At 36.3% G+C, this 27,235-nt stretch overlaps 2 protein-coding genes across 2 annotated transcripts in view; both read left to right on the forward strand.

Annotated features, from left to right (window-relative positions):
- The first annotated feature begins 2,008 nt into the window (after positions 1-2,008).
- On the forward strand, positions 2,009-12,898 carry tkfc (triokinase/FMN cyclase). The gene is made up of 16 exons (XM_055197529.2): positions 2,009-2,132; positions 2,331-2,520; positions 3,848-4,140; positions 4,324-4,402; positions 4,498-4,587; positions 4,842-4,876; positions 4,977-5,061; positions 5,139-5,228; positions 5,373-5,489; positions 6,574-6,690; positions 7,758-7,895; positions 7,983-8,089; positions 8,214-8,317; positions 8,463-8,496; positions 11,935-12,027; positions 12,118-12,898. Exons 1-16 carry the CDS (start codon positions 2,124-2,126, stop codon positions 12,274-12,276), a joined length of 1,740 nt encoding a protein of 579 aa, XP_055053504.1. The 5' UTR covers positions 2,009-2,123; the 3' UTR covers positions 12,277-12,898.
- A 137-nt stretch (positions 12,899-13,035) lies between these two features.
- LOC129438675 (circularly permutated Ras protein 1) overlaps positions 13,036-27,235 on the forward strand; it is a 68,950-nt gene continuing 54,750 nt past the window's right edge. The window contains exons 1-10 of the mRNA XM_073859859.1: positions 13,036-13,181; positions 13,764-13,845; positions 14,265-14,357; positions 15,213-15,302; positions 16,701-16,787; positions 16,926-17,023; positions 17,379-17,582; positions 17,674-17,724; positions 17,802-17,891; positions 22,220-22,371. Coding sequence (XP_073715960.1) covers positions 13,764-13,845; positions 14,265-14,357; positions 15,213-15,302; positions 16,701-16,787; positions 16,926-17,023; positions 17,379-17,582; positions 17,674-17,724; positions 17,802-17,891; positions 22,220-22,371 — 947 coding nt within the window. The 5' untranslated portion in view covers positions 13,036-13,181. The remainder of the gene's footprint in view (positions 13,182-13,763; positions 13,846-14,264; positions 14,358-15,212; positions 15,303-16,700; positions 16,788-16,925; positions 17,024-17,378; positions 17,583-17,673; positions 17,725-17,801; positions 17,892-22,219; positions 22,372-27,235) is intronic.

The raw sequence follows: 27,235 nt of genomic DNA on the forward strand, positions 1-27,235 counted from the left end.
AAGTTGAGTTAACTTTTCACTTTTTACAGTGCACCGACAGTATACATTAAGTATACATGTGCTTATTAAGTGTTTTAATATTTAACGTATTAAAGAAGGTATTGAAGATTAAAAATATGAAGTACTGTTTCATTTTAAAACATCAACACAAGGTTGTTTCCATTGGGTTCATACAGTATAGACACAGCTTTTTTGCATCTTAATTTATCACTAATGTCAGCATGTGATATGTCTTCTATTTCTGAAGCAGAAATCAGTTTCAGGTCATTTGAATATTGTCAATCTATAATATTCAAATGACTAAATGAATATTCAAATGCCATTCTCTTCTGGTGGAAAGGGCCATACATTTAACCATGATGTGCAAATAAAAACCTCAACTATCCTAAAAAATGGTACACAAAAATAACTAAAGCCCCCAAAAAATGTATGTGTTTTTACAGAATGGTCTATACACTCATATGAGATCAATTCTTATCTTATAGAAAAAAGCTTTTTACCTGATCAAATATTACTGAACTACAAAATAAATAAATACAATTAAAACATTTGTAAAATATGCAAATAATATGTAATATGAAATAATAATATTTCAGAGCTGGTGGGGGCATCATAGACCTTCACTTAGCTTATATTGTACAGGTAAAAGCTGTATTTGTCTTTAATAGCAATTGTTAAGTGTGTCCCTGGCATAACAGGTACACTGTTAGAAAAAAGGTACAAAACTGTACCTTTTCTGGGTGGTTTCCTTAAAGTCTAATTTGTGTATCTTTATGGGTATATTGACACATTGAAATAATGTACCTTTTGTGGTACAATAGGACCTATTCTGTACCATAAGGAACAATTTTATACCAGTTAAATTGTAGGGGTACATGACATGTACTACCTTTAAATGTACACAACAGATCCTTAAGGTATAATGCACTCAAAAAGGTACAACATTTTGTGTTTAGTATACCTGTAAAGGTACAAAATGGAACCTTATTGCAGTGGTTCTCAAACGGGGGCCCCTGAGATGTTGTCAGGGGCCCCCAGTTTTATGAAATTTTATAAAATAAATTAATTTATCATAAATTCTGTCTAATTATATCTCAGAAAAATAAGGCTATACCAACAGCACTACATTGTATAATTTAATATGTTTTGGAATGTTTTATATCATAATTTTCTTTGGGGGGGCATGGGTAGGAATGCACTGTATAAAAGGGGGCCACATGCTAAAAAAGTTTGAGAAGCACAACCTTATGGGTACCACCCCATGGACAGTTGTGGTACAGTTGAGGTACAGTTGAGGTACAGTTTGTAACTTTTTCTCACAGTGTATACACAATAGTGTGTGGTCATAGAATTAGCTCTCAATGTGACTTTTGACCTGCACATCAAATAAGCAGAAATTATGAAATTTACAGTCAAATGCTGCAATATCAGATCATTTCAAATGAGATTAAATAAACTACATAAAAACAACGTTTAAAACGCTGCCTGACATGATTTATTTGCATATTTCCTGTCATAATTCAAACATGTAAAAAAAGGTAAACGTGTGTGTGCGTGCGTGTGTGTGCGTGTGTGTGTAATATAGACAAAGGCCATGTCAAAAATTGAATCAATGTGAAATCAATGAGTGAAATTAAACTTTGATGCTTCTAATTACTTTTTAGCTTAGAAACTTTACTTTGGATTTTTATAGAAATGTGTTAAAAACATATTTTATAGAAAATGTTTTAATCTGTAAAATATGAAAGATAAGGACATGCAAAATAATGTTTAATAATAACATTACTAAAGTAATGTTTGAAACTGTAAAAATAACATTTTAATAAATAAAACAATAATAAATTATTCATAGAATCATTTGGGTATTCTACGCTTTGTATTATAAAGTTTTGCCATCTGATGCAATTATGCTTTATGTTGCTTACAAAGATTAACACGTTAACATACATTTAAAAATAATGAGGGACATAAAACACATTTTTGCTTCTTCAAATAAGCTTTTTAAATCAAAGATTTTAAAATAACCATTCTGTTTTGCTTTTTTATCCACAAGGAGGAGTGTTCGTGACGTCAGCATCGTCATACGTGTATGCGGAAGTGATCAAAGGTTGCGCTGTGGAGGCATGATGCAGGTATGTAACGGTCTGACACCTGACACAGTAATACCTCTGAAATACCGCTATTGATTGTATGTATATACATTTTTTGTGGTGATAAAAAAAAAACTTTTACTTGTTTACCACATGATTACCTGTCATGGGTTTAATTTTAGGTCCAGTGCTTTGTTAATTCATGTCGTGCCATAAGTTGTAAGATGCATGCACTTTTAGGTGGGAACAAAATTGTTGAACTCGGTGGATAAATGCGTGGACGAGGCTTTGGAGGGCCTGGTCAGGAGTAACGCAAATCTTGTGCTACTGCGGGGGCACAGAGTTGTACTCCGGTCAGATTTGGAAAACATCAGGGGGCGGGTCGCGGTTCTCTCTGGAGGAGGATCTGGACACGAACCCGCACATGCAGGTAATATAGTCCGGTCTGTTGTTCAACGCATACATAGTTAAACGCCGCATGAATTAGAACCCTCCCCCCTTCTTTCTCTCTCAGTAAAAGCTTTGGTAAAAACTCAGATACAAAACCCTCTAATTGCGTCTGACATGTTTTTTTTTTTGTAAATGATCGCTTTTTAATCAGACTCTTAATGGATTTTGCCCACAAAGCGGATTTCTGAATGGCCTGAGGCCGGAACTACATTAAATTTTTTACATAACAAAGAAAACTCTAAAAAAGAGTATTTAATATAACTTTTAGGCTACTTTTATTTCCTTTTTTATGTATAATTTTTTTCCACATTTATTAATTTTTTCCTTTATTTATTTAAAAGAAAAGAAAAAGAAAGAAAGAAAGAAATGTATAAATAAATAAATGGCAATAAAAAATTAGAAATAAAAAATGTGAAAATAAATAAGTGTAGACATAAATACATACATGAATAAATATGGAAATAAATAAAAGTGTAATAAATAAATGAAAAAATAAATACAATTATACATAAATAAGGACATAAAAGTAAAATACTTATTTATTTCGATTTTTTTTTTATTATTTATTCATATATTTTTAGTTTTTTGTACATTTCCTTGTATATTTGTATAGGTTTTTATTTATTATTTAGTCAGCTTTAATATTTCATACATTCACAATTTCAATGTGGATTAAGTGGATTTGATGAATTTATAGTAAGTGTCGAGAGCATTCCCTTAATATCATTATCTCTCTTTTTTTGACAGAGGTGGTGTTTAAAGTCCCTATGACAGTAAATTAAAGTATTTTGGCTATTTAGTATGCATGTGCTAGACCTTAACAGGTGACGGCTTTTGGATATTAAAATAGTGGAAGCCAAAAGTTTAGTGGTCCCCACCAGACTTTTTTTGCTTAAATTGAACATTTTTCTCCTTTTATTAAAAATATGCAAAAATGCAAATTTCCTGTACAATCAGATTCTCTCCATACACGGAAGCGTTCTTAATTCAAATAAGGCTGACTCAAGAGAAATTGTTGTCAAGTGTGAAAGTATTTCATGTCCACAGTTACTCTGAATATATCCTTTCAGCTTAAGGATTTTTAATGTGCTCCAAAATATAAAAAGATATAAGCATTCAAAATGTACTGTCTCTCACTGTCTCAAATATACAATTTGTGTGACATCATTCTGCATCTGCACCTACAGTAAGTTTTCATCCGATTCCAGTAAGGTAAACTTAACACTGTTGGCATTTTTAAAAAGAGCCACTCTATAATATGTCTCACTGTTTTGGTCATAATTGAGCTCTATTTCTTTCTTGCTCAGGTTACATTGGCGTGGGAATGCTGTCAGGAGCTGTGGTGGGAGGGGTATTTGCTTCTCCTCCTCCAGGTAGTGTCCTGGCTGCCATTCTGGCTGTGTGGAAAGGAGGGGCTTCAGGAGTCTTGCTTGTGGTAAAGAACTACACGGGTGACCGCTTAAACTTCGGCATTGCTGCAGAGCAGGCTCGGTCACACGGCGTCCAGGTGGACATGGTGATTGTGGCAGATGACTGTGCATTTGCTCAGCCCGGCAAGGCCGGCAGGAGAGGCTTGTGTGGAACCGTGTTTATTCATAAGGTACATTACTGATCACCTCAGAAGAGCTACAGTAGCTGCAGTCACAATCTATGTGGTCATGGATGATAAAAAAATGTTTATGAATGGTCCAGAAATGTGATATGTGATGATGTAATGGAGGAATGTTTTAGATTATTTGTGTTAATTTGCTTCTTTCTTGTTTCATGAATAAATGTGTTTTAGCTAGCCGGAGCACTAGCAGAGGAAGGCTGCCCACTGGACACAATTGTAGCCCGAGTGAATGAAGCAACTAAAAGTATTGGTGAGGAAGATTGATATAGAAAACAGATTTTTAAAGATATTTTTGGTTCAAAAGTTGCAGTTGCCAAAGTTGCCATTTTTGTTGTTGTTTTACAGGTACACTGGGTGTTAGTCTTTCTTCGTGCAGTGTCCCTGGATGCCTTCCATCCTTCCAGCTTCCTCCAGGAGAGATGGAGCTGGGGCTTGGTATGTCTACATTAAAGGGATAGTTCACCAAAAATGTAAAATTCTGTAATCATTTACACCCTTATGTTGTTTTAAACATGTCTAATTTTCTTTATTCTGTTGAACACAAAAATATTTTGATAAATGATTGTAACCACACAGTTGACGGTACCTATTGACTTTCATATTATTTGTTTCTCCTACTATAGAAGGCAATGGGTGCCATCAACTGTGAGCTTACCATTTAAATAAATATGTTTTATTGGTTTGTTTAGGAATCCACGGAGAACCAGGTATTAAAAGATCAAAGGTGAGTCTTTTGAATATAACAGTCACCCGTATAAGACAGAGCAATGGCATGTAGGTATGTTTTTTTTTTTTTTTTTTTTTTGGGTATTGATGTTCTTCAGGTGACCCCTGCTAATGAAGTTGTAAAAACTATGATAAGTCACATGACTGATTCCTCAAACAAATCCCATCTGCCCCTAAAATCAGGTACAGTAAGATGTGTAATTGGTCAATAAAGGGATGATACTGAAGGCGTGTGTATTTAAACTGTATTTGTCTAACAGGAGACAGTGTTGTGCTGTGTGTGAATAATCTTGGTGCTCTCTCGTGTTTGGAAATAGCTGTGGTCACCAGAGCCGCTGTACACTTCTTGGGTGAAACTCAAAATGCCGAACACTTGTAAACCACATACGAGATTTACACCATACAGCATTAGATTCTTCATTAACACAATAAGTGTGATTTTTCATAAGAGTTGTATGTTAGAAGTGTTACACAAAAATGTGGGTTTTTTTCAGAGGAGTGTGGCGTGCTTGTTGTCAGGGTGATGTCGGGATCATTTATGACATCACTGGAAATGGCGGGAATGTCTCTCACTTTAATGAAGGTTGATGAAGAGATTCTCAGACTGTTTGGTGCGTTTTTTTACAATCACATCTGGATAAGATTGTTTACTCAGAAAAAAAGTGTTTAACAGTATGTAAATTATGTAAACAACATATTTAAAGGTGAATTATGCAGGATTTTCAAACTTTCAGGCCATTCAAGCCCATCCTTTGTCCGGTTGCATAAACATAGCCGTGTGTCTTAAGAACTAGTCTGACCAACAAGCAATTAGTTAGGGCTAATCAGTCTTACTATTTGGATTTAAATTAGACCAATCTACCTTTTTATGTAACATACTTAACGTACAAAACAGTAATGATCAGTCTTGAAGAAAAAATACATGACTAACTTTTTAAGACTAGTCTTTAAAGTTTATGCAACCAGCCACTGATGTAACAAAAATTAGATAGTAACTAGGTATATGTAAACTTTCAGCACAGAATTTACAGTACAAAACATAAACATATAATCCAGCCCTGCATTGACTTTCACAACAAGCTTCGTCTGACTGATATTTTGCCTTATTTGTTTTTTGGCACTGCTTATAGACCATTTTGCAAGATGTAAACATCACTGGTCCAGAAGCACTTCCTGTTTTCGTTTTTTAACACTGAACAAAATATCAATATTAATATTAATTAATAATAGAACAAAATACAACCAACAGAATATTTTGAATCGAATCAAAATGTAAAATAAATGTGAAATAAAAACTTTAAAACAACAGGAAGTGCAAAATGGTCTATAGCTGGTCCCTGCCCTTACCTGTGCATTGTTATTGGCTGAGGGCTACACTGGCCAAAATGTTCCTCTTAAAAGCATCTCAAGCACCACAAGACAATATAAAAATGTGAATATTCAGACAGAGAACCATGTTTCAGGAGACACTAACCCCAGTACACACTTCTTGTGGATCATACGTGATGATCAAGAGGGATTTTTTTGTATGGGCCTACTTTATTTTCTTGCATAGTCATGTGAATATAAATCAGTCCATTTTTAAGCTCTTGTTATGTTACAGCAAGATTTGCTCAATAATGTAAGTGTACTCTGAAGTAAATGTACAGTATATACTGCATATGAAGTGAAATATCTCAAATGTTTTTCTCTCAGATGCTAAAACAACAGCCCCGGCCTGGCCCAATCTCAGCAGTGTTTCTGTGAGTGGGAGAAAACTGCTTGTTGAACCTGTGGAGAAACCTGCTGTAGCTGCAGATAAATACAATGAAGGTACAGGACTGACAAAAAATTGACCATATATGTAATATTTCTTTAGCACCAATTTCTGTGTGTTCTCCTTAAAGTTGCGATGAAATTGAAATGAACAACTAATTTGTTTTAGAATATTGTTTTTTTTTTTTTTTTACAAATGACTTATCTGTGAGCTTCATTATTATTTAAAAACTCATATGGCATCATAATCTTTAATCAAAAACGCAAATCTCCTCCCCTCCTTGAAACGATCTCTCTTTACCTTCCGGTCATGTGGTATGGCAGGTGGGCGGGACCGGGAAAAGATCGCAGCGATTAGCAAATAGCAACACGACCCAACTTCAAACTATTTAGTTCTAGATAGACAAATTCAAGTCCAGCCCTACCTTTTTTAATTTCAGAAGCTGTTTCACTCGGATATGTGTCACCTTGGGGAAAATAAGATAATCGCTATTTCCGTTTCATGGTGACTTCAATTTTATGCAGATTTATGCAGATTTAAAAACAACTGGGTTACACTAAATTATTTACACTGTAATATATGGCTATATATGTTAATATTAAGCATGTAAGTATATATTAATCTTGTTACTTCTAATTTCCACGTATTTAACATTAAAGATACACTTAAAGGGATAGTTTACCCAAAAATGAAAATTTTGTCAACATTTACTCACTCTCATGTTGTTACAAACCTGCACAAATTTCTTTGTTCTGATTAATCAAACCAATCAGAGGCCACATTGACTTCCATAGTAGGAAAAAATAATACTATGGAAGTCAATGGGGTTTCTAAACGCTTTGATTTCCAAATTCTGCTTGCTTTATAACTCCTATATTATCAAACACTTTCACACAAGGAATAAATTATCCACGTCATTGTTACTACAGTAGCTTGTATGAATAAATAATTTCTACAGTTTGTATGATGTGGTATTCACACCACAAGGTGTCAGTAAAAGTTCAAGACAATTGCTTTATTGCCTAGTACATTAACTGAAAAATATTACATGCAAAAGTAAAATCTGTAGTCATTACCGTTAATTCATAGATTGTGAACTAATAAAGTGTTGGTAACTCAACAGGTTCACTTGCATCCATCATTCGCCCTGTTTTGGAGTCTGTGAGCAGAATCCTTTTAAAGCACCAAGAGGAACTCAATGCTTTGGACCGTGCTGCCGGGGATGGAGATTGTGGGAACACACATGCCCTTGCAGCTAATGGTAAAAAATGTTACACCAAAAATTTTTTTTATTTTTTTTGCTAGTGCTTTGCACTGTTTAAAAGGTTAACAATGTCATCTATCCCAGCCATTCAGGAGTGGCTTTCCACTAACAACATTCCTGGGAGTGTTGAGCGGCTTCTGGCAGATCTTGCTGTCTTGGTCCAGGAACGGATGGGCGGATCATCAGGGGCAGTATGTGAATGCACATCAGATTTAATCAACCAAATCACTGTCTGAGCTAACAAATTGGTCTAAAAGTTATTAAATGTTTTTCTTATGATTAAATGACATTTAGCTGCCATCTTTCTCTCTTTAGCTATATTGCCTGTTTTTATTTGCTGCGGTCCCCCATCTCAAAGAGAGCTGTGATGGTGCTGCCTGGGCCAGAGCATTGCATGCTGGGACTGAGGCCATGAAGAGGTCTGTGACACTTTATATGAAGCTGTCAAACTGTTCTTTAAAGTTATAATAGAATATTAGGTGACCAGTCTGATATACTTCAATATAAAGATGTATTATTTTGCATTGCATGTTAGTCTTAATATATTGCTTTGTTTTCTGACAGGTATGGAGGTGCTGAAGTAGGAGATAGGACCATGGTATGAATGAGATAAGAGTTAAAAGTTTTCTTCTATATGCCATTAAAACTGACGCAGTTGTTGTGCACGTATTGGGTGATTCTCACGAAAACTTGGTTTTAAAAATGTCAAGCATGAAAATATAAAAATTGCTTAAATTTACTTTTTTTCCCACCAGACATTGAAAAACAAAGTCTGGAGTAAATGGGAACATTAATTTAAAAACTTTTACTTATCATTTAACACTTTTTGTAACATAATTTAAAAAATGAGTTCTAAAAATCTCATTACCGCAACAGTCAGAAAACATCAACACTGACATATTTTCAAAATGACATTACAAACCTGAAAGAACATAATTTGGAGATTCTGCACATGCATTTAAAATCAAAGTATTATGCTTCTATGAATTAAATTAACATTTAATAAGCATCTGTTGCGGTAATGATAATCAAAATGTCGTGTAAGCATTCTGACAAGACAATATTTCAAATTAACTGTAAAAAAACGATCTTACCTGGTAGCCATCTTGAAGTAACTGGTCCATGTGCTTGGTCACTCAAAATCAAACTTTATTAAAATTCTGTATGTGTGCTTGAACTGTTCTCAAAAAGTTTTGCGTAGGATGAGAACATCAGGCATGGACTGGACACATCATTTTCCTAATTTTTTAAATTATTATTATACATGAATATTCAGTAAATATTTTTTCTGTCATCTAAAGTAGTCTAGCAAAACATCCATTTATTTAAATGAGTTAAAATTTACAATTATAAATTCTTATGTTAAAATCACACATTGTGCAAGGTAGAACACTGTATTGTGTTAATTCTGATGCTTTTTAATGTTACTATATTACCCATTTTAAAGCTAAAATAATTTGTGCCGTGGTGTTTCAATGGTTTCGTGAGAATCACCCTATTATTAATCCATATGTAAGGAATAAATGACAACGGGCCTTTGAATTATTCAAAAATAATGCACACCCTCGCCATTACAAAAAATCAGAAAAATAATCAACATTTTTAACCAATCAGAATAAAGCAGTTAACAGGCCCATGGTATAATATTAAATATGTAAATTGTAAGCCAAGATTATAATGTATATTTATGTATTTTGAATATCAGTGGCGGCTTGTGACTTCTTTTTTCGAGGGCGCTCAATGCGAAGTTCGTCACAACATGTATGTAGCCCATCATATGTGTGGTTCATAATTTCAAAATATTTGTTCTGCGCGTCGAGTAATTCTGTGTGCATCAAGTGTTTTGTCAAAATAAGTGCCTGCTGCACACACGTCTAAAGGGTTTATGATAAAAGAGACCCTCATGTTTGCCAGATACTCGTAATCTCATGCGTAATCAGAGTTTAGTGTTAAGGGAGTATCTTAAGTGTATTTTGTGTACTTGAGCGTCTCTGTTATCATAAACGGTTTTGACGCGTGTGCAACAGCCACTTATTTTTACAAAACAAGTAATGCACATGGTTCACATGACGCAACAAACATATATTTTGAAAACACGAGCAACACACATAACACTACGAACACATATTTTTAGTTTGCGCCTCTCGGATGAGCAGTCTACTGTTAACTAGGGGTGTGCCATATCATACCGTTCACGATAATACCGGTATACTTTTTTACATGATAAAAAAATGTCATATCATGATATTAATGATATGACGTATGGCGCATTTACGTTTACTTAATATTTAATTAGACAGATCCATCCTTTCTATTCATTTTCCATTAAATTATGTGATCTGATGAGTTTAAAGCTCCGGTTTACCCAGTTTGTTTCTTCAGCGAGTGCCGCTTCGTCCGCTACTGGGTCCTACCCAATTTCTCACAACATACAGACCATAGGCACAGACAGATGACTTGCTGATTTCTCCTGTTTATTTAAAAATCTCATTTATTCACTTGTGTTTTATCTGAACTGGATTAACATTTATCTCACGACCCCAAAATGTGCCATGATTAATGTTAATGTTATTTATTTGATGTTTATGCGAACAAAAGTGCACGTACATGTAAAATCATTTTTAAATCAAAATTTTTAAATTGTTAGCCAATGACTTAAAGGAATAGTCTACTCATTTTTAATATTAAAATATGTTATTACCTTAACTAAGATTTGTTGATACATCCCTCTTTCATCTGTGTGCGTGCACGTAAGCGCTGGAGCGCGCTGCGACGCTTCGATAGCATTTAGCTTAGCCCCATTCATTCAATGGTACCATTTAGAGATAAAGTTAGAAGTGACCAAACACATCAACGCCCTTCCCATCCAAGACGAGTAGCCATACGAGCAAGCTTGGTGGCACAAAACAAAACGCAGCGCTTTTCTAAGCGGATTTAAAAGAGGAACTATATTGTATGGCGTAATAGCACTTTTGGTAGTACTTCGACTCGCCTGAAAAGTCCGCTCCCCTTCTCACTCTCATAATGGGATAGGGAGAGTGTTACTCGAAGTGCTCCCAGGAGTGCTATTGCGCCATAAAGTGTAGTTCCTCTTTTGAATCCGCTTGGAAGGGCGCTGCGTTTTGTTTTCTACCACCAAACTTGCTCGTATAACTACTCGTCTTAAATAGTAAAAACGTTGATGTGTTTGGTCACTTCTAACTTTATCTCTGTTTGATACCATTGAATGAATGGGGCTAAGCTAAATGCTATCGAAGCGTCGCAGCGCACTCCAGCGCTTACGTACACGCACACAGATGATAGAGGGATGTATCAACAATACTTAGTTAAGGTAACAACAGTTTAATATTGAAAATGAGTAGATTATTCCTTTAAGTTACTGGGACCTGTGAAAATTACTGAAAATTTGTGGTAGTGTCAATAGTGTTGTAAAATATTCATACTATTTCATCTCTAGTTCGTACTTTGTTTACATTTGACTTATGCTGTGTGATCGTGTCACTACTATTGCACTTTAATGCTGCTTCTGCCACCTTATGACAATGGATTTACACATTGAATTAGGTAGTCTGTCATTAATGACAGCTCATTGGATGAAAAATGCACTTTCTTTTCCATAATTTTTTATACCTTCCTAAATATAATTACCACAAAAATTCTTAAAATATCATGATATAATTTTGAGGCTGTATTGCCCACCCCTACTGTTAACATCCACAAATAACCTTTCCCTGACACAAATAGAAAATTGGCCAAGCGGTTTTTGTAACATGATTAATGATTACCTCATCATGCAGCCACAAACTGTTTTGATTGGTTTAGTCTGTCCTTATCTGTGCTGCGAAAAACAGGTGGGCACTAATAATAAGGTCATAACATCTGGTGTAAATCTATAATAAAATAACCATGCTTTAAATATCTAACTTCAACCTAACAGTTACCCAACCTAAACAAATTTCATTTGAACACCCATGCTCATTAAAATAAAAAATTTTGATACTTGCACTAAAATGATCATAGGTATTACTTTTTATAGCTGGATGCCCTGTGCCCCGCTGTGGAAGAATTGAAGAAACTTTCCACAGCACCTCCCGGTGGTCATATGGCAATATTACAAAGTGCAGTGGAGGTATAAAGTACAAATATAGCTTTCTTCAGTTTTGTATAATGTTGTTTATTCATTTGTTTTTAATCTACAATTTTGGCTTATTGGTTACAGAAAGCAGATTTAGGAGCAGAATCTACCCGTAGCCTCGCTGCAAGAGCTGGACGTGCCAGTTACGTTTCATCTGAACATTTGACCCAGCCTGACCCTGGCGCCATGGCAGTAGCCCTTATTCTGAAGGCAGTACTTAATGCTTTGAAGGGCGAGAGCTAAAAAAGCATATAGTGAAGCAAGCCATAGCATAGGATTTGCTAGTATTGCTTATTTAATTCTACTATGTAAATAATTAAGGTGTTGAACACTAAAATTACTGCCTAGGACCAAACTGTCTTCAAATGAGAAAACCTTGCAAATGTAGCAGAATTGTATTAGTTTATCACTACAAGCTATAGTTGTGATTTATTGCAACTTATTATTTAAATTATTTAATTTTTAATGACACTAAATAGAGACAATGTAGATCAGGTAGATTGGGACTCCACGTCTCCATGTCAAACATTCAACTACTTACAATGCAACACTAATACACTTAATTTGTTAAGTAAAATAATTGAATGTTTGCTACATTATAGTTTGTGATGACATCGTAATAATTTAATAATTAAGAATATATCATGTGACTCTGCAGTATGTGTTTCAATGTTTCTCAATGTTAAGCTAAGTTTTGTCACATCAGCATTACTGGAACCCACAAGTAAGGAACTTGGCAATCCATGTCACGCCTCAGGTTGTATTTATCATCATGACGTGTGCTGAGCTTCTATCTATATATTAAACAGAACGTCACAATGGAAACTTTTACTGCTGTTAATGATTAAATGATTGAAATTCTCTATATGACTGAAAGTCTATAATGTGATAAAGGAAAAGAGCAAAAGCCAGATTGAATTCAAATGAGCAAAGTCTAGAAAAAAAAAACATTTAAGATGGAAATCTTTTAGTTTCTGTCTCGCTTTATTTTCTTACTTTTGTTTTAGTCATGCACCCACAGTTTCCTGACTTCCTGTATCTCCACACACACACACACTTTGTCAAGACGCTGACAGGAGATCTATAAACAGCAGCGCTTCACATGTTTCTAAGCAAGCTGAATGGCAAAAACATCACTTTAAACTAGAGTAAGTACTTTTATTAAAACTTATAGACTACCTGTAAATACTACATTTCTATTGACAGTTTATGAACACATGTAAGGTTTATCACATTTAGATATTGTGCTCAAGAGATGTAAGATAAGAAGAAAAATGTTTACAGTCAATTTTTGTGGTATTTAAAACCTGCAAGAACCTTATTGATGAAAACAGAACCACATTGATGAAATCCTTTTTTAGATTTTAATTGTTATGATAAAATAAAAAACCTAAATGGGCTTTTTCAGTGTGTTTTGCTGTTAACAATGGCTACATTGGCAATGGAAAATCAATGACTAAGATCAGAAAGCAGGAAACAAAAGTTGTAGAAAACCTGAATTAGAATCCACCTTAACCCTACACAGAGATACACATAATTAACTAATAAGTTAACTGGTGTTTGTGTATTTTAATCGAGTCCCAGGACAGTTTTAAGAGTTTCCCATGACATTATTATAGACTACATAGACTACAGGATTCCTTTTACATTTGATACTAAAGAATGAAGCTTATCAGTGTTTAATTTCTGTTTGTTTTCTCACTTTTTGTTTTTTTCCCTCACCACAAAAGATGGAGTTTGCCTGCAGTCATGTTGTATGCAACTGGAGATCTGAGAATTTAACAGAAGATGAAACTACCTTCTCAAGTCAAGGTAGGTGTCACATGTGGAAGTTGCCATGGGATGCATTTCAGTAGCAGTATTTTAAAGTAATTTTGGGAGTGTTTTTGAGAGTGCTTTTGTTTAAGTGAAGAACAAAACCACCCTGACATACATTACACCATCAATGATATAGTGATTTTTTTTTAAGCAAAAAGGTTACAATGTGTTTTACAAGTCTTTTACAAATATCATGTTTGGGGAGGTTGTCACATACCTTTAAGTGTTAACTATTAACAGCTTTTGTTGAAACAATGTTTTATTGTTATGTTACCCTCAATATAATGTATACTATTAACATTATTATAATGTTTTGCTGGAATTACACCTGGATGACATATTTAGTTTCTCTTTAAAGATTTATACAGTATACAAATGACCAATCTGTAACCCCACTATTTCATATTTTGTAGGTTCCACCTCCACTTTGCCCTGTGGTCTGTTCAGATCTCAGTCTGTTTTAGAACATCCGTATGACAACCGCGTTCCCATCGTGCAGAATTCAAGTAAGTTAAAGGCGCTTCGTTTTACATCGCTACTTCATGAACACTGATCTTAACTTGTTTAGGTTAATTTAAACCTAGCATCACTCGTCCATATTTTACCCAACTATGGGTTAAAACAACCAGCATTTTTTAGAGTGTGATGGCAAAAAATAAATCGGAGAACTGAAGATAATAGTTTGCTAATGAGGATGATTATTAAAAATTACATAGTAACACCGATCTTAATTCATATATCAAATCATGTTTCACTTTAAATCTACAGGTTTGTGTGAGGGTTATGTTTAAAGGGATAGTTCACTTTAAAATGAAAATTCTGTCATCATTTCCTCATCCTCATGTTATTGTAAACCTGTAAGAATTTCTTTTTTCTGATGAACACAAAAGCATATATTTTGAGAAATGATGGTAAACACACAGCAGTAAGTGACCATAGACTTCCATAGTAGGAAAAAAATATTTTGGAAGTATTGTGATAAAAGACCAAGAAAATATTTTGATAAATGATGGAAAGCTCACAGTTGACGGTACACATTAAATTCCATCATATTTTTTTATTCCTACTATGGAAGTCTATGGTCACTCACTGCCGCGTGCTCTCCATCCTCTCTCAAAAAACCTTATTTTGTGTTCATCAGAAAAAACAAACTCATACAGGTCCAGAACAACATGAGGATGAGTAAATGATGACAGAATTTTAATTTTAAAGTGAACTATCCCTTTAAGGGTAGTGTATGGTAAATATATTAAACTAGCCGGAAAATTGTTGCATGTATGAATGGTTCTTAGGTGCGTATACATGTGTGTGTATATTATATTAATCATAATATGCTTTCATTTGAATTTTTATTTGAACAGTTCCATCACTGGTTCCTCCACCTGTACCGCCCCGTAATATAAAACAGAAACGCAGACTGTCAACGCTTCCACCACCAATACCACCTAGAGGTGAGAACACCTACTTCCCTTTCACACATACCTAAGCATTCCATTATGCACACAAAAAATTGTCGTTTAATAATGAAAGTTTATTTAACCCTTAATCAGTGTTCAAAAAGGATAACGTTTTTGGTGGTTGGGGTCTGATAGACCCCACATTTTTAAAGAGCGATTGCATAAGGAAATATACATTTTTATATGTAAAACTACATATACATTTTTTATTTACTTCTTAAAGGAACAGTATGTAATAAATTTATATCAATTAATCATAAAATGGCCCTGATATGTCACTAGACATTAAGAAATCATTTTCATTTCAAGTTGCAGCCCTCAACTGATGTTTATGTTGTCATTTTGTCTATTGGCCACCAGTTGTGTGATTGCAGAACCAGTTTTAGCCACAAGTTTTGTGATTGCAATACCAGTTTTGGCCACAATCCTACATACTGTTCCTTTAACTATACATTTATGCTGTGTTTTTGTGGAAATTTGGCAGTTTTTCCCTATTTACTGCACAATTACTTAACTAGGCCATAAATTGGCTCATGAAAAATATATTTTTTAAAGAAAAAAATCACTTATGTCGATTAAATCTAAATTGTTTTTGGACATTGCTCTATGTGTTAGGGATAGAATACTAACATCTGCTTTTTTTGGAAAAATTTTAGAAATTATAATTAAAGAAAGAAACAAAGTGCAATGACCACATATGCTTTATCTTGTTGTTTTTTTTGTATTATATCGTTTTTTTTTTTAAATATATATATATATATATGTAAATAAACCAATATAGCAAATAAAAAACAACAGCACCAATAAACTGTAATGAACAGGAGTAAAGGGTACACAAAACAATACAACTTTTTTTTATATAAATCACATGGCTAATAAACAAGTGATAGAACAACCAGAGTGCAAAACACTTAGTATCATGAACTAAAGTCCATGCACATCTGGCAGATGTTCACAGTATAAGCAATGCAGATGTTGTTCTGGCAGTTTGTGCAAGTTCGTTCCACTTTTTATTTATGCTCCAGAACCAGACCTTGGTTTATTTGTAGAAATAGAATTTATTTTTATTTATTTTTGACAAACAAAATGAAAAAAAAAATCGTTTTTTCCCATTCATTTTCAATGTGGGGTCATTTTGACCCCAAACACCTTAAAGAGTACATTTTTTTATACACACCTTTAGAACAACCAAATCAACCCCAGTTTTTTTGTGCATGTTTAGATAGATTATTTAGGAAAAGTCACAGAGTTTCATACTCCTGAGATGAAGGTAACACTTATAAAAAATTAAAAAAGGAAAAGGACCCTAGGACCCTAAACACTGATTAAGGGTTAAGCTTATTTGGTTTTGTGGTTCCATCCTTTCCATATTATTCTCTCTGTTTCTCTCAGGTCTGGAAAACAATGAAGAGATTCGACTTAAAGCTAATGTTAACGTAGTGTCACTCAAAGTGGGAAGCCTTGTGGACATTAGTAAAGGTGCTTAATTAAAACTCCTAAACAATACAATTCTATCACAAGAATAAACATTTCCATTACATTTATGCATTTGGCAGTTTGGCAATGCTCTACCACTGAGCTATACACTTTTTTATTTTTTATTCAATTTCTCATTAGATACTGCTATACAGAGCAACCAGAAACCACTGCTTTGTGAAAAATGCAAAGCCATTATGTCCTCTGCAAGCAACCCAGAGACGCACCAAAACACAACAGTGAGTTACAGCAACAGGCAAAAACAAAATTTGGTCAAATATTGTTGTTTATACCACGGGCCAGTTGAATGCTTTATTCTGATTGGCCTGAGAAATGTTCTATGGGTGTTGATTATTTTTCTGTAAACTGCACACCTAACTTGTCAAATGTCTTAAAATAGACACCAGAGCAATGTTTGTGGTAACCGTGGTATAAGCGAAATAATTGACTCCTGTCCTTTGAATTATTTGAAAATAATGCACACCGCCGCTTCGTGCATAAATTTCTTATAATTCAACAGCCCGTCATCAATTATTCCTTACTTATATAACATCTGCTTTGATCAAGTGTTCACTGTCCCATTTGTTTCTCTAGATGTGGTGCTGTGAGTTTTGTGGTAAAGAGAATGTCTTCTCACATACTGTGCTGAAGGGAGTCCGCTTTTCCATGCGCAGTCCCCTCGGCAGAGATATACTTTACAAGGATGACAATGATGACGAATTGGATTATGAGAACCTAGACAACATGCTTATTGTCCTTTGCGTAGACATTTCCGGAAGTATGAGCGTGACGTCTGAGGTAGTGATCAGTTTGGGTTTATCTGTAATGCCCCCTCAGCTTTCATTATGTATGTAATATGTTTGATGTCTGTGTTTTTCTTTTTTAAAAGATCAGCCCTGGGAATAGCATGCGATCGCCCACATATGTTTCTCGGCTGCAGGTAAAAGGTGACTTACTTAAATAGACTTCTGTCGGTGATCTGTTTATTGTAAAGTTTCTCCCATGTTTTGGTTTCAGGGAGTCCAGGAAGCTCTTCAGCTGGTGCTTTCCTCCTTGCTGAAAACCTCACCTCAACGAAGGGTGGCACTGGTCACGTTTAACAATGAGGTAAGAACAGTTGTGGTAGGAGAAAAAAGTGAGATAGAAAAAGAGGAAGTGACATAGCAATCTCTCGCTTTCTATTACAAATATGTGACCAGTCACGGAAAGTAGGGACTCAAGTCGGATCTGGGGCATTTTGAGTTATTTTACAGATTCTGAAAGTGCATTTCTAAGCTTTCCAACAATGTGTAACACATGGAAATCTGATCAGATTTGGAGAAGTTGTGGCCATTTGAATGTAACACATTCAAGAAACAAAAAGCAGAGAAAATAGAGACGGAAAGTTATACTTTTCCCTGCCGAGGGAGACAATAGGGCTCATTTACATCTCATTTAGCAAAGCCATACCCTCTGTAAAGCCATTTTGAGATACAGATGCTTTAGCATCATATGTAGTATTTTGTGACAGAAGTCTGGATGACAACATGCAAAAATAAACATGACTTTTTACCTTTGTGTTGATCACAAGTCGAATCCAGTCTGTTTCAGATGTGTGAATCATCCAATGATTTTTGGCCACAAATGCGTATAATCCGTGAAATATAGATATATAGTCTATTGTTTACATCAGATTTCGCATGAACGCCTGGTAATAGAATATAATATACAATCTGAGGACTATTTACATCGTAATAAGTAAGGGTATATGTGATTATACTTTACTTTTCGGTAAACACACAAACCCGCCTTCAAAGTTTGTATTTAAAGTAGGGAGGTAGTATAATAGATAATCCAAACAGCGCCGATGAAAACGTGACGTCCTTTAGGGATGTAACCAATCGCTCGCTCGTTCCTCCATCAGCCAATGACTTCATGGAAAATATTGATAGACAAAACATGTAGCCAATTATATAACGAATTCAATGTTCTATGTGTGACTTTGGCTGTGTCCCAATTCAAAGGCTGCGACCTTCTAAGGACGTATTTTAAGACCGATTGCGTCACAGCAGTGCGACTTGAGGCTGGTAAGGACGTCCCAATTCAAAGGATGCTTAGAATGAAGCCTCAAAATGCGTCCTCATTTCTCCGCGATGTTAAGGATAGAACGAATGGATCCTTAACAGCCGAGGATATCCCAAGATTCATTGCGTGCCTGCAACGGCTGCATATAACGGCTGGATATTCTAAAATAAACAATTAAAACCTTCATTAAATAAAAGTGTGTATTTATCAAAAAAAAGTTCTCTGTCACTGTTTTAGTATTATAAGTTATGTTTTGTGTTAATATTATTATTTTCATGATGCATATATTTCTAAGGTTGATTAATTTAATATACTGTTGAATAGTTTAATCTACATCAACGTGTCATATTTTCTAAACTAAATTAATATTTTTCTGATTTCATATTTATTTTAATAAGTCAGAAACGTTTCCGCTATGTCCTGCTGACAGGCGCGTGTAGCAGGTGACGCCAATTATGGGTCGTCCGAAGGTTAGACCGTCTCATTTCAGTTCTCTTCGCAAACTTCTAAAGGCTGCCACCTTGAAAGACCGAGTGCTCATCTTTAAGGTCCCATACTTATAAGGTCGCAGCCCCTGAATTGGGACACAGCTTTTGTGTGTGTGTGTGTTTGACTTCATGCTGCGCAAGCCTGCGCTGCAAGAACTGACAGGCAGATGACGTCAAAGTACCACGAGAGCGAGTCGAAATTAAACTACTCCATAAGATTTCTTGAAGAGCTCTTGCGGTACTTTGACGTCATCCAACTGCAGCGGCGCATAAAGTCGAACAAGCCACTGACGCGGCTGACGTACGACGCGGCTAACTGTTATCTGTTTGCGTCCCAGCTTTTTTTGTGCGCCCGAGCTTCGTTTACAGTCTGGGGAGAAGTTTGAAAAAAAACTTAGCAAACATGTCTGAGGAACAGGTCAGCCACAGAACCGAAAGAGAAGACAATGCTGAATAAAGTCGTAATTTTAGCTATTTTTGGACCAAAATGTATTTCCGATGCTTCAAATCAGTCACATGGACTACTTTGATGATGTTTTTATTACCTTTCTGGACATGGAAACCATACATAGATTTTAATGGAGGGACAGAAAGCTGTCAGACTAAATCTAACGTTAAAACATGTGTTCCAAAGATGAACGGAGGTCTTCTGAGTTTAGAATGACATATGGGTGAGTCATTAAAGGCGGAGTCCACGATATTTGAAAAAACGCTTTGGAAAAGGAGACAGGCCGACCACCAAAACACACCCATAGCCAATCAGCAGCAAGGAGCGTGCCCACTAACCGACATCCTTGCCGGGTTGCGCATGTGTGGGGCGGGTCCATCAACAGAAGGTCCAGACTCTATTGGGGTAGGGGCGTGTTTGTTTAGGTGATTTCAAATATCAACATTGGCTTTCAAACATCGTGGACTCCGCCTTTAATGACATTATTTTCATTTGTGGGCGAACTATCCTTATTAAGTAGTCACGCTGTTCCCTTTGGGGCGGGGCAAAAACAAAAGCCGCTTATCCAGTATTTAAATACACACAGACAATGACGCCCCCCGCTGCACGTTAGAATCTCCGGAAAAACAAGCCAATTTCAACCGCAAAATGTACACTTTTAAATATACAAAAACTTCTATCTCAAACATGCAGAGGCTTCTTCGTGATCTCAACTAATAGATTCTGCAAAAAACAAAAATCACAAATTTTGAAAAAAAAAAAATTCTTTCTCATCTCGAAAGTTGTGCTGCCGACCTGTGTTACTGGTTTCCGTGACGGGTCACATATGTAAATGTTAATATGACAATGAACATAACGATTAAACGAATGCTTCATGACACAGATGAGAAGGGTGGCCATTCGTGCTAGTTCCGCCGGACACGTCCCGAACATGTTTTCGGGTTCGTTCTCCGGAAGTCGCGTTGCTCAACCGCATACGTCATCGAGGTTCTCACATTTCAGTTAAAATACATTAGAAAATTAAGATTTATTTCTTTTAAGACATACAATCATTGTAGTTTCATTCTTACCTTGAAATGTAATTGCTTTTCTGAAATTAAACCCGAAATATTAAACCTTGATGACGTATGAGTCGACCAACACGACTTCCGGAGAACGAACCCGAAAACATGTTCGGGATGTGTCCGGCGGAACTGGCACGAATGGCCACCCTACAGATGAGTAGGAAGACCTAAGTTATTGTGTTGCCGTTTGCACATGTAGTTTCACTGTAAATGTTATTGCAGCTGTTTGTACAGTATTAATCATAAAAAAACAACACAGTATGTTTGTACCACAAGCTTTAGTGTCAATAGCATTTATCACCTACCAGGCCGCATTTAGCCTACACTGTAAATCTCTTATAATTTCGTTCACTCTTAAAACAACACATCTCATGAAATGACACATAATCTGTTAATATAACACATATTGTGTTAAATAGCATACCACAAAACAATGTGTAAAAATCTACACATCCTTTCTTAGAGTGTAAATTTGGGAATCACAGACATGTGGGAGAACTGCATTCCTCTGAATCCAAATCTTATTGTAGATCAGTAGTAGTTTTTGAGATCTTGACCATAGATGTCTGAGCAGTTTTCATTCCTGTTTTAAGCTTTTTGAGAACCTCGTCATCATGAAGAACATAAAGAGAATCGAGAGAAATATAATTAATTTTAGCAATCTAATAGCAACATATAAGACAATTTGGGGAAGTAGATAAGGAAGTCATATGAGCGCATTAAAGGGGACATATCAGACTTTTTTTAAGATCTTTTTTTAAGATCTTTGGTTTCCCCACAGTATGTATGTGATGTTCTAGCTAAAAATACCATATAGATTATTTATAATAACATGTTAAAATTGACACTTTATAGGTGTGAGCAAAAATGTGTCCATTTTGGGTGTGCCCTGTTAAGTGCAAACGAGCTGATGAAATGCAAACACTGTTTGATTAATGGTGGTTTGTTGAAATTGAAACTCAGTTGTGCTGTCAATTATTTTCTCTCTCTCTCTCTGCATTAAATGGCAGTGCCGTCACTGCAGCATTATTATTATTATAACACCCCCTTCTGACATCACAAGGGGAGATAAATTTCAATGACCTATTTTTTCACATGCTTGCAGAGAATGGTTTACCAAAACTAAGTCACTGGGTTTTTCTTTTACTCATTTTCTTGGTTGATAGAAGCACTGGGGAGCCAATTATAGCACTTAAACATGAAAAAAGTCAGATTTTCTTGATATGTCCCCTTTAATAGGTTCTTCACAGCGATGCTACATTTTGTAGTTAAAGCATTCATTCAAATCGTTTGCAAAATGTGTGCTTGCATGATTTTTTGAAGGTAAAAATGTTTTCCACAGATGTTAATGTGTGTTTGCGTGGTTATCAGGTGACAGTGTATGGGGATGGTACAGGGGTTCCTGTCAGTCTCAGAGACTGGGCCCTGTTGGATTATGATTTCCTGAAGAAGGAAGGAGAGAACTACAACACCCCTCACTGCATTGCGGAGACCATCCAGCCTCTGACTCAGAAAATCAAGGAGTAAGTAATGCACTGGATGGTTGTTATTGCTTATGTGACTTGGTCTTGTTTGTATTGTCCAAGCACCATTTGTTCCTTTAGTAAGCCCATGAGACAAAAATAGCAATATGTGTTTCATTTTCTGGAATACATAAATAGGGAAATTGAGATGATAGATTATAGGGCACATATTATGCCCAGTTTTAAAAGATGTAATATAAGTCTCAGGTGTGTCCAGTCAGTGGCCTTGGGCGGGGCTTTATTAGTGTGACGTCACATTAACAAGAGAATCAAAACGGCATGTCTACTGAGACTGCTTTTTTTAATGTGGATTAAAAAACAAGAAGAGGGTGAATTTTTTTCATTGTAGTGTGGTTGAGTAACTGTGTTTACACACTGCCAACACATATTTATGTCTAAACACCATGTAAAAGTGGATTTTGCATAATAGGGGCCCTTTAAAATATTTCAGAGAATTTCATGAGTTTGGCATTCGAGGAGCCAATAGTGGTGGCTTGTGATTATTTTTTAAAACAAGGCGTTTCTGTCCATGCATAGCATTTGTGTTTAGGTCAGGCAGCCAGACAGTCCAGTTTTTCAGTGCAAGCTTCTCTGTCTTCTCTGTTCTAGTGCTGCGTTTATGAAATTATACAGTAAATGAATAAATACAATAATAAACGTAAATGTGAACAATGAGATCATATTCTATATACATACAATGAGCAAAATGGGTATTTGAACAGCCTGCTATTTTGCAGGTTCTCCCACTTGGAAATCGTGGAGGGGTCTGGGGTTGTCATCGTAGGTGCATGTCCACTGTGAGAGACATAATCTGGGAAAGGGAATCCAGAAATCACAATGTGTGTTTTTTGGACTATTTGTTTGTATGATGCCGCTGCAGATGAGTATTTGAACACCTGTCTATCAGCTTAAATTCTGACTCTCAAAGGCCTGTTAGTCTGCCTTAAAAATGTCCACCTTCACTCCGTTTATTATCCTAAATTAGATGCACCTGTTTGAGGTTGTTAGCTGCATAAAGACACCTGTCCACCCCATACAATCGGTAAGAATCCAACTACCAAGACAAAAGAGCTGTCCAAAGACACTAGAGACAAAATTGTACACCTCCACAAGGCTGGAAAGGGCTACAGGAAATTACCAAGCAGCTTGGTCCACTGTTGGAGCAATAATTAGAAAATGGAAGAAGCTAAACATGACTGTCAATCTCCCTCGGACTGGGGCTCCATGCAAGATCTCACCTCGTGGGGTCTCAATGATCTTAAGAAAGGTGAGAAATCAGCCCAGAACTACATGGGAGGAGCTGGTCAATGACCTGAAAAGAGCTGGGACCACCGTTTCCAAGGTTACTGTTGGTAATACACTAAGACGTCATGGTTTGAAATTATGCATGGCACGGAACGTTCCCCTGCTTAAACCAGCACATGTCCAGGCCCGTCTTAAGTTTGCCAATAACCATTTGGATGATTCAGAGGAGTCATGGGAGAAAGTCATGTGGTCAGAAGAGACCAAAATATAACTTTTTGGTCATAATTCCACTAAACGTGTTTGGAGGAAGAAGAATGATGAGTACCATCCCAAGAACACCATCCCAACCTCCTTCCCTCAGTTAGAGCACTGAAGATTGGTCGAAGCTGGGTCTTCCAACATGACAATGACCCGAAGCACACAGCCAGGATATCCAAGGAGTGGCTCTGTAAGAAGCATATCAAGGTTCTGGCGTGGCCTAGCCAGTCTCCAGACCTAAACCCAATAAAGAATCTTTGGAGGGAGCTTCATGTTTCTCAGCGACAGACCAGAAACCTGACTGATCTAGAGAAGATCTGTGTGGAGGAGTGGACCAAAATCTCTTCTGCAGTGTGTGTAAACATGGTGAATAACTACAGGAAATGTTTGACCTCTGTAATTGCAAACAAAGGCTACTGTACCGAATATTAACATTGACTTTCTCAGGTGTTCAAAAACTTATTTGCAGCTGTATCATACAAATAAATAGTTAAAAAATAACATATTGTGATTTCTGGATTTTTTTTTAGATTATGTTTCTCGCAGTGAACATGCACCTACGATGACAATTTCATACCCCTCAATGATTTCTAAGTGGGAGAACTTGCAAAATAGCAGGGTGTTCAAATACTTATTATAAAACGGGCAGTTCTGGTTCTTCATTCTGATTGGTTGAAACACGTTCTAAGCCGTGATAAAATACCCCGGTAAACCCACGGTTCAGACCGCATTACATAAGTATCACTGCACCACTGTTGCTTCGTACTGATTTATGAAAATAAACACCACAGTCTTTAATTATATTTTTAATTTTTCTACCATTGCACAATTATGGCGATATCCAGATAAATGTCAATAAATATTGTTAAGTAATCTCGTCAATAAAGAGAAAACGCTCCCTGAGGAGTTTATAAATCAAATCCGTATTTCCGCTATCCACTGGGTGGCGATCTTACCCAACTTAAACACTCACTCAACACTAAAAACAGCGTGTTTTGATCAGGCTCTGAATCTGATCTCTTACAAAAGTTATTCACATTAATGGAATTATCTCCACTTTAACCCTCTGGGGTCTAAGGGGTTTTTAGGGCCCTGGGGAAGTTTTGACATGCACTGACATTTGTGCTTTTTTCAGTTGCTTAAAAACATATTAATGGCAAAAGTCTCATAACACTGCGTTCAGCACAAACTGGGCTACAATATCATATAATCAACATGTATGTACATGTTTGTATTTTTGAGAGAAAAATGTTTATGCGTGGTTTTTGAAAAAGCAAAAATTTTAAGTCACTGATATAAGTCCACAAAACTAATTCTAAACATGTTTTCCCAAGACTTTTCAAAACAGGATCTAGTAGTCTAGAGTTTTTTCTTCAAAATGATGTGAAAATCATTCGGCCTACTCGTTCACATAAAGCAAGATATTGAGTTACAATTTCTAAGACACTTTTGCTTGGGAAAGGCTGTATGCGTGGAGGCGGGAATGCTCCTGAATAATCAGTGATTGACAGCTGAGAGACAAAAGGGTTGCATAATGAGCCACATGAGCCTTGTGGGGATGTTTAACAGGAATGTAACTTTCTCTGTAGTAAAACCATGATGGTTTACTTTTTAATTTAAATGTAAATACACACTATATATATATATATATATATATATATATATATATATATATATATATATATATATATATATATATATATATACTACATTAATTTCACATGTAGGCTATAAGTTACCTTTTAAAAACCATAGTAGCCTAATCAAAGTGAACACAGGGTTTGTGTGCAGCAAAAAGCTCAAAAGAACAACTGCCTATCGTTGTTTGGACTCTTAGTTGTGTTTTTGTAATCATTATATCATTATAGTAGAAACACAACAAGAGACAAGCATGATAAACTTGCACGATAAACTTGCTCAATGTTTGTTTACAGCCGCCGCCATTACCCCACGTGTTGCTCATGAAAGCAGCCAGCTTGTTCGACTTCATGCGGCGCTGCAAAGATCGACAGCCGGGTGACGTCAAACTACCGCGAGAGTGATCCGCGAAATCATATCGAAGAGTTTGCTTTTAAATCGCTCTCGCGAAACTCTGACGTCATTCGGGTGCCGGTTCTTGTGGCGCCGCATTAAGTCGAACAAGCCTCTTAACTTATGTGTGCACATGCGAGTGATCATGTGTTTAATAAACGTGCTGTGCGGAGATATATGCTTAGACGCAACTAAATAAGGATTGTACTGTTTGCAGTCGCGTATTTTATAAGAATACCAAAAACCGCGTCGATTTCCTGACTCGCGTGTTTGTGCATGCGTTTCCCATCGCGTGAACTGTTGGAAGACAAAGAAAACACTCGCGTCTGGAGATAGTGACACACATACGCAAGTAAATAAGGATTGTACTGTTTTCAATCGCGTATTTTATAAGAATACCAAAAACCGCGTCGAGTTTCCTGACTCGTGTGTTTGTTTATGTGTGTTCCCCTCGCGTGAAATGTTTGACGGAAGAACAATGAAAACACTCGCGTCTGGAGATACTGACACACATACGCAAGTAAATAAGGATTTCGATGTCATGTTTTGGTGCAATCGGATGAAACAACAAGGAATGGAGTGGACTGGATTGCGTATCCATTGACTGCAGGAGGCACAAGTTATGCATATGGATGTCTCTGCTCATTCACTTCAATGGCGCGGGGGCGTGGCGATCTCTTCTCATTACAGATAATCAGGTAACATTAGAAAGACGGTCCCTCTCCTACTTCTCATACAGTTTACACCGAATGACAATATATATTTTCGATCTCACTTACATCATTTAAAAGCTGACATTCCAAGCATTATGTAGACATTTATCTTTTGTTTATAAGACATGTATTCGTGAAGTTACAGTTAATTTTCTGACGCGTTTCTGAAATGGCTTCACTGAGGGAGAGAGAACAAAACGCGCATCATGTTTATTTTCTTAATTTTGCGAAAAGCACAACATTCTGTTTTTATTGGGAGTGGACAGAAAAAAAACTAGACACTTTAACGTTTTAAATGATGTATAAATCATATCTGTATGTCCAAAATCAGCAGAGTTATCTAAGTCTCTTTACGGAGTGATTGAAAAATAAAGAGTTGGCGGCGCCCGCGCCGCAGCCGACCCCAGAGTGTTAAGATGTCCTTGGTTCATAGTCCGTGCTAGGCCCGCCCACATCGGCACTAGCTTGCCGGAGGAATCTGTGGACATCCAGTAGAGAGGTGGAATCCAATACCAGCCCGAGTGCCCCTGGGTAGACGGTACCTTTCCTCCCAGAGTTCTATTACACCCAGCTCCGCTGGCACGCCATTCCCCCTGGTGTTTCCTCCTTTCCGGCTT

Source organism: Misgurnus anguillicaudatus, chromosome 21, assembly GCF_027580225.2.
Source record: "Misgurnus anguillicaudatus chromosome 21, ASM2758022v2, whole genome shotgun sequence".
In the NCBI taxonomy this organism is placed as follows: domain Eukaryota; kingdom Metazoa; phylum Chordata; class Actinopteri; order Cypriniformes; family Cobitidae; genus Misgurnus; species Misgurnus anguillicaudatus.

Bases quoted from the DNA above. Each gene is read 5' to 3' on its own strand.
- tkfc (XM_055197529.2), top strand. The intron at 4,141-4,323 runs GTACATTACTGA...AATGTGTTTTAG, and splicing joins GAACCGTGTTTATTCATAAG to CTAGCCGGAGCACTAGCAGA. The intron at 8,497-11,934 runs GTATGAATGAGA...TACTTTTTATAG, and splicing joins AAGTAGGAGATAGGACCATG to CTGGATGCCCTGTGCCCCGC.